Source organism: Poecilia reticulata, linkage group LG5 (assembly GCF_000633615.1).
Source record: "Poecilia reticulata strain Guanapo linkage group LG5, Guppy_female_1.0+MT, whole genome shotgun sequence".
NCBI lineage: Eukaryota > Metazoa > Chordata > Actinopteri > Cyprinodontiformes > Poeciliidae > Poecilia > Poecilia reticulata.
This window is the reverse complement of record NC_024335.1, coordinates 11170469-11177725: the sequence shown is the minus strand read 5'-3', so window position 1 is coordinate 11177725 and position 7257 is coordinate 11170469. Positions and strand designations below refer to the sequence as shown.

The 7257-nt window shown below is 39.1% G+C and overlaps 1 protein-coding gene across 1 annotated transcript; it reads right to left on the bottom strand.

Moving 5' to 3' along the window:
* Positions 1-1812: 1812 nt before the first annotated feature.
* On the bottom strand, positions 1813-4382 carry LOC103464695 (potassium voltage-gated channel subfamily A member 3-like). The gene has a single exon (XM_008408952.2). The coding sequence runs from the start codon at positions 3934-3936 to the stop codon at positions 2383-2385; it is 1554 nt and encodes a 517-aa protein (XP_008407174.1). The 5' UTR covers positions 3937-4382; the 3' UTR covers positions 1813-2382.
* Between the last annotated feature and the right edge of the window lie 2875 nt (positions 4383-7257).

Genomic DNA, 7257 nt, shown 5'->3' with positions numbered 1-7257 from the left:
AAAAAATCCCACAGTATTATTATCTCAATGAAAAATTAATTTATCTATTAGTCAGAATTACCAACTTTCATAAATTCCAAAATCGTGTCTATAAGAGAAGCTAACCTGTATTGCCATCTCCAAATGGTATTTTCTCCCTCTTAGTAGTAATAATTTCTTTGATCCACCAGATGGCAGAAGTGAGCTATTATTCAGAACTGTAAATGCGCAGAGCTTAAAATTAAGTATGACTAATCCTATGGGGTTACAAACAAGACTTACTATAGTAAAAATAAAAAAGATAGTTTAAGATGATCTGTCCTTACCAACAAATTAGGTTTTTGATGCCTTACTTGATCATTTATTTAAGTAAGGCACATACAGTATATCTGAAATCACACTAGTTCTCTCATTTTAGTAAAGACAATATATTTGTTCTCCCTTTAACTCCTGAAACAAAAGATAAATCTGCAACAGAAGATTCAACTGTAACTCAACTATGAAATATAATGTTTTCATGCATACCACAAGCCATTGTGGTATGCATGAAATGCATGGTATGATGACAGCACACATAGAGAAATCATTACTTTACAGACTGCTTTAAGTTGTACTGTTTGCTTGTATTCGGCTCTCAGTTTTAAAGCCTGTGCCTGTATGTCTTCTGATGTAGATGAAAAGGTGGCTGACGTCAAATCAAGTTGGCATGCCAACTCAGAGATCTGAGGAGTAGAGATGAAGAAAAAGAGGGTTGATCCTCTTTTCCTATTCCAACACATGCCACAGAATTATTTATCCTAAATACGAGCAATACATGGATTAACAGACAGACCTTTTCTTCTTAAAATATCTTACTGTTTAGCAGGGAACCACCTTGAACAAATTCATGTCTAATTTTCTAAGCAGAGATTTTACATCCCACGCTAAAGCAAACAAGAAAAAAAGGGAAATTTGGGGGGAAAAAAGTTAAGGAAGTTTGCACATTATTGGATTAAGTAGTTGTGTAGTAATAATATTAACCATCATCATTGTCGTCGTTGTCATCCTCATCATCATTACTGTTGTGAGATCAATGCAATGCAACTAATATAGGAGTAAATATTATAAACTGTTTCTTAAACTTCTAAAGTGAAGCTTATCTCTAAGCATGACAGGAAGTTAATTGACTTTTGAGTTAAAAAATCTAATTGCTAGTCCACTTCCACTATTTCCATTCTGGTCACAATTTCCCTCTTGTTTAAATTACTTTTTTCTTTATTTATTTATGATCCTTCTTTCATGGGACTAGAGCAATTGTATTTGGAAAAGCATGATCAGGGACAATGGACTGGTCTGCCATTATCTGGCCAGATTTTTTTTTTTTTTGTGAAATGTTCCTAAAACAATAATATAAGCATGCAATTCTACGCATCTCTATCCACATTTTTGTACCTCAATGGTGCAATGGAGTAAAAACAAAATAATGTAAGTTTATTGTCTTGAATTTCGCAAAAGAATTTAAAATACAAAAAGAGATAAACAAAGAAAAGGACACAGAAATGCACTTAAAATAGATCGCAGCTTTACACCTACTATGGCAAAAATGGGAAATTATTTGGGGAAACTCACACAATACCATGAAAACATTAGACGGGGGTTGCCCAGGAAACCACCGTCGTCATGGAGACTGCATCACAAGGCGGAACTTGCTGAACGTTCTGCCTCCTTTCATCCACGCTGTATGTCATCACTGAGCACATGACCACAAACACGTTAGTCTGTGCTTATTTATTTATTTTAACCCAATCTTCTTTTTCGCGCGATTTAAAGTGCTATGAACAGGCAGAACCAGGATCTCTTAATTTCTGTTTTTATTCAATATAGGTTATATAAGTATTTCTGAATGAAAATACAGCTTTTAATTCACGATAAGCATTTTCCCTCTCCACCTCTAAACAAGACGGCAGAGTCCAACACGTGGACAGCTTCTGATATTAGATATAACCTAAACAGACATTTGGCTACATATATTACCATAATATATTAACATCTCTGGACAACGGAACTGGTCTTTCCACGAAGCACAACACGCTGTTTGTTTATGGGCTGGCAGGATTAAATGCTACACGTGTATCCCAACACGGACAACACTGCAATAATAACACCAAGATATGTAGGCATCGTGTGGCGTTGTACACTAAAATATATCTGTTTTAACAATACACTTGTTACTTTGCCAGCGGCTTATAAAGAGATTGTACAGTCAGTTGGATCTCTTAGGCCCATTAAGGTTTGTTAAAACGGACATCTAGAGCGTTCAGCCACAGATATGGACTGACATACCACGACTGGCTATACATCAACATTACAAGAATAGAGCTAACATCTCTTTATGCTTCATAAATGATCCATTATTGGGCCCCTTTACACGTCTGTGAAGATCTTTTTGATGTTCACACAGTTCTGACTGGTCTCTGTTGTAAAGTTTGGCTGCTTGAACGCACTGTTGATGCCTTTTACAATAACCATGTACTCTGATTTGCTGAGGGAAGAGGAGCTGCACGACTTTCTCTGCTCGTCGGAGGGGAGGTGCTCGCAGCTGCCCGTGTTAAGGTATTGCTGGTGCTCCTCTCCGTCCGTCTCCCGGTGGTAAAAGTAGTTGAAATTCGATACAATCACTGGCACGGGTAAGGCAATAGTCAACACGCCCGCTATTGCGCAAAGCGACCCCACTATTTTGCCACCAATAGTGATCGGATGCATGTCCCCGTATCCGACTGTGGTCATTGTGACAACTGCCCACCAGAACGCGTCTGGAATGCTGGTGAAGCTCGACGTGGGGTCGTCTGCTTCTGCAAAGTAAACAGCGCTGGAGAAGAGGATGACTCCGATGAAGAGAAAAAAGATGAGCAAGCCCAGTTCCCTCATGCTGGCCTTCAGCGTCTGTCCCAAAATCTGGAGTCCCTTAGAGTGTCGTGAGAGCTTAAAAATGCGAAAGACTCTTACCAGTCTGATCACCCTCAGGATTGCGAGGGACATCGCCTGCTGACCGCCGTTTGTTTGGCTCTCGGCCAGCTCTGTCCCCAGAGTGATAAAGTAAGGAATTATGGCGACAATGTCAATGATATTCATGATGTTTTTGGAGAAAGTGGTTTTGCTGGGGCAGGCAAAAAACCTGACCAGTAACTCAAAAGAGAACCATATAATACACAGTGTTTCTATGACAAAGAATGGGTCTGTGAAGGGGTTTGGCACATTTGGAGCAGTGCCATTCACTGTGGGTGCCACTGTGGATATGTCTTTTTCATCCCGAAATTCAGGCAGAGTCTCCATGCAGAAAATAACGATTGAAATTAGGATCACAAGCACTGAAACGATGGCTATTCCCCTTGCAGGTCCAGAGCTTTCAGGATACTCAAACAAAAGCCAAACCTGCTTTTGGAAATCATTTTTGGGCAGTACGCGCTCCTCCTCCTTAATAAACCCTTCATCCTCACGGAATTTCTCCATGGCCTCCTCCCCAAGCTGGTAAAACCGAATCTCCTCTGAGAAAATATCAATGGGGACGTTAACAGGTCTCCGAATGCGCCCTCCTGACTGGTAGTAATACAAGATAGCATCAAAGCTGGGTCTGTTTCTGTCGAAGAAGTACTCATTCCTGAGTGGGTCAAAGTAGCGCATCCTTTTCCTCGGGTCCCCGAGCAGCGTGTTTGGAAACTGGTTGAAAGTTTTGAGTTGCGTCTCGAAGCGTAAGCCCGAGATGTTGATGACCACCCTCTCGCAGCATCCCTGGCGGCTGCGCTCATATCGATCCACAGCCAGGTGAGGCGCCGAGAACACGGCCGACTCCTCCAGCATGTTTTCCACCGTCATGACGTCCCTCTGCACCTCTCCATAACCCCCCTTCTCAGCCGCGATCGTGCTGTTGTGTTCGGCTGAAGGAGGCGACTGGACAGCGCTGGGAGTGTGCTCGTCCATACAGGTGTTTTTTTTTTTTTTCTGTTTGGAAAGGCAGAGTGCGCCGCGTCACTCCCAGCCAAAGCTCACAGCTTTGGAGAGCTGAAGCGGACGCCACTTACATGCCTCCTAACCATCAACACTCTCTGCGAATTCACAGGGTGAAGCGCAGCGCTCCCTTCTGCTTTTCCCCTCTTTCCCAACACACCAACACCCGCCCACGGCGCGCATATGTCTGACATACGTCCACCACCCGCCCAATCGGAAATTAACTTGACACTTAAGGCTGAGCAGTAACCCTTCTGTCTTATTCACACTGGGTACATAAAAGTTCGTTTTTAAATAGCCCACATGGTGTCTTCGACACTTTGCGTGGGAATGACAGGTTAAAGCAAGCTGAGTTATTTTTTTTTTCTTTTGGTTTTATTTGATTGTTTTCTGTCAAAAACTCAGCTGTTTCATGACAAAGAAACATAGCACCACGAATGTATTGTCGTGTTTCACAATAAAATCTAAAGTCTGTTTTGACAAACTGATGTCGTGTTTGTGTTAGAAAACCAAGGAAATGTGATCAGATTTTTTTGTGACTCAAATGAAAACAAAGTTTCCACAAAAGCCAACGTGTTTGTCTTTCAGCATTTCTAATACCCTCCCAGCAGTTCTTTTGTTTCGCTTGTTGTTGAGGGGGTGTTGCTCTCCATGGTGCTGAAAACAAACCCACACCCGCCTGTAAATCAATTCGCGCTCCTGTAAGTGGAACTGTGGGCTCAGCGCATGCTTGTGTTGGTCTAAACGTGACACCCGCTACATTTTTAAAGCTAAGGCAAACAAGAAAATAAGTCACATCATTCCAACTCAAAAAGAAAACAAGATAGCAAAAACACTCAACACTCGTGTTCTGACCAAAAGAAGCATGTAGATTGAAAATGAGCATACAAATAAATGTGCCTGTCTGTGGACCGTTAATATGAATACATGACATGTAAAATCTTTAGCTTCCATCTTAATAAAACATTGTGGAGCTACATAATCCAAAACAATTTTATTCCAGTGTATGAAAGCAAGTATAATCTTGACCTGAAAAATTAAAAGATCAATGCATAGAATGCTAACACACCTGGGGCCTTTTTTTTAAATCAAATTTTTACAACAAACCTCAGTGTATTTTATCTAGATTTTATATGGAAGACGACCAAAATAAGGACAAATTCATGAAGTGCAAGGAACTTGATTCATGGTTTTCAAAATTGTTCATAAATAAAAATATTAAAAACTGTGCTTCTATTAGGTATTCAGCTTCTATACCCACTAAATGAAAATTATCACCTTCAGAATTTGCTCAACTGCTATACTAGACACCACCTGTTTGTAATTTAATCCAACTGAATAAGGAGAGAAGTAATCTAAGAAGCATCCAGCACACCCGTGGTACTTCTTGAGAAGTATAAGAGCACAACTCAAGTAGTAAAATCCATTGACAAACAGTAATTCATGTAAATGTGGCCTTTATCGAAGAGTGAAAAGAAGATATGCTGCGATATGCTGTTACGGAAAAGCCACAGTCATTAGTTGTTTTTCTTTTACTTGTGCCCTAAATCAAGGGTAATGCTCAAAGAGAATCTGTAAGAGGCTGCAAAATACTTGAAACTGTGATAAACGTTTATCTTCCAGCAGGACAAATAGCTCAAACAAAGAGCTACAACTTCAGTGGAGATGTGTCAGTAAAAGCACATTCAGTTTTTAACGCCCAAAGTCAAGATCTAAATCAAATTAAAGACTTGACTGTTGCTGTTTACAAATGCGCTCCAATCAATTTGATTGATCTTGAGCTGGTATAAAAAAATATATATTTTTCCCAGATTCACAAAGCCAGTTGAGATGTAGCTGCTTCTGTAAAAGCAGAAAAAAGCTGGTTCTACAAAGTATTGATCCATGGAGTTATAATGTAGGTCCATATATGTATCAGGTTCCCTCCAATTCACAAGGTTGGGCTGCTTTGTTTTGGCACACAACATAAAATCCAACTAAAATATAATGATGTCTGTGGTTGTAATGTAACAAAAACATTCAGTGAATGCTAGTACCTTATGATAATTTAACAACTTTCAACAACTTTGTACTTATCTGTGCAAATAGTGGAATATGATCAGATAAAAAAAATATACAACACAAAGTTGTTGCAAATATTAAATGGAGTTATAGATATAGAATAAATGTGGGATAAATTAAAAGCATGAACCAATATATCACCAACTTGTAAGAGAAAGAAACATAGCGATTGATGCATATATATATCACTGCGTTTTCATCACATTTAAGAAACATTGTTATCAGGAGCAGGCGATGCAAAAATAGACTTGTGCACCACTTTACACTGTAATAGCTTTTCCCTTTTCACCACTGTGTCTGTGGATTATCATCAAAGTGACAAACAGAGCCGCCTTTTTCTGAGCCTATTTTTAAATAGTGATTCCCCCTCCATCTCTCTTCATGATAAACAGTGTTTGCACTCCAGTTTTGTCTCTGTCTTGTCTCCGCACTGCGACCCGACAGTGAGGTGACCTTTCTGTGCTCAGGTAGCTCTTGTAGGTCTTTTTCTATTAGCCACACAGTCCTAAACTCCGCCTCTTCCCAATTCATTCTCATTAATGATACTGCAACATCTAAAGGGCATTTTGTACCACATAATCTTGATGCAGTCCCCCCAAACAGTTGAATTAGGTTACAGAGTAAAGCTGGTCATTTTTCTTTCCATTATCATAAACACATTGAAGTACAAACATTTTTACTACTGTTATAAAATAAGTTCAGACCTTTTAAGGGTAGAAAAATAGATGTGCTAAAAGTTTGTTTTGACTAGTTTTCAATTTGCCATTTGTTAATTAGATGTGCTTTAAAATCTTTAAATCAGGTGAAAATATTAAATACCCAAACAAAAATAAAGCTATGGTGTTCTCTGGTCTGTATACTGCCATGAAAATTTCTAATTTACTTTAAAATTATTTTTTTAAATGATGTTCATATGAACTATCTCAATCTCTAAAATAATTACAGTTAGTGCAACAGCTTGTAATTTTGGAACGTTTACAGGTTTCCTATGTAATAAAAAAAATAAAATTGCCAACCAAATGAAGGTCCCTGCAACGTCTTAAGTAATATAAATGAAACACTGCAGGTAAAAATTAGGGAAACTTTAAACTCGCTGATGAAAATGTCAAATCACTGCGGTGAGTCCGGTCAGAACCCTTAAGAAACCAGAGTCGGTTGATTCAATCTGCACTTGCTGTTCAGTCTTTATTTCGCCGTAAAGGTGTGGTTCTACAAGATATAAATAATAATACA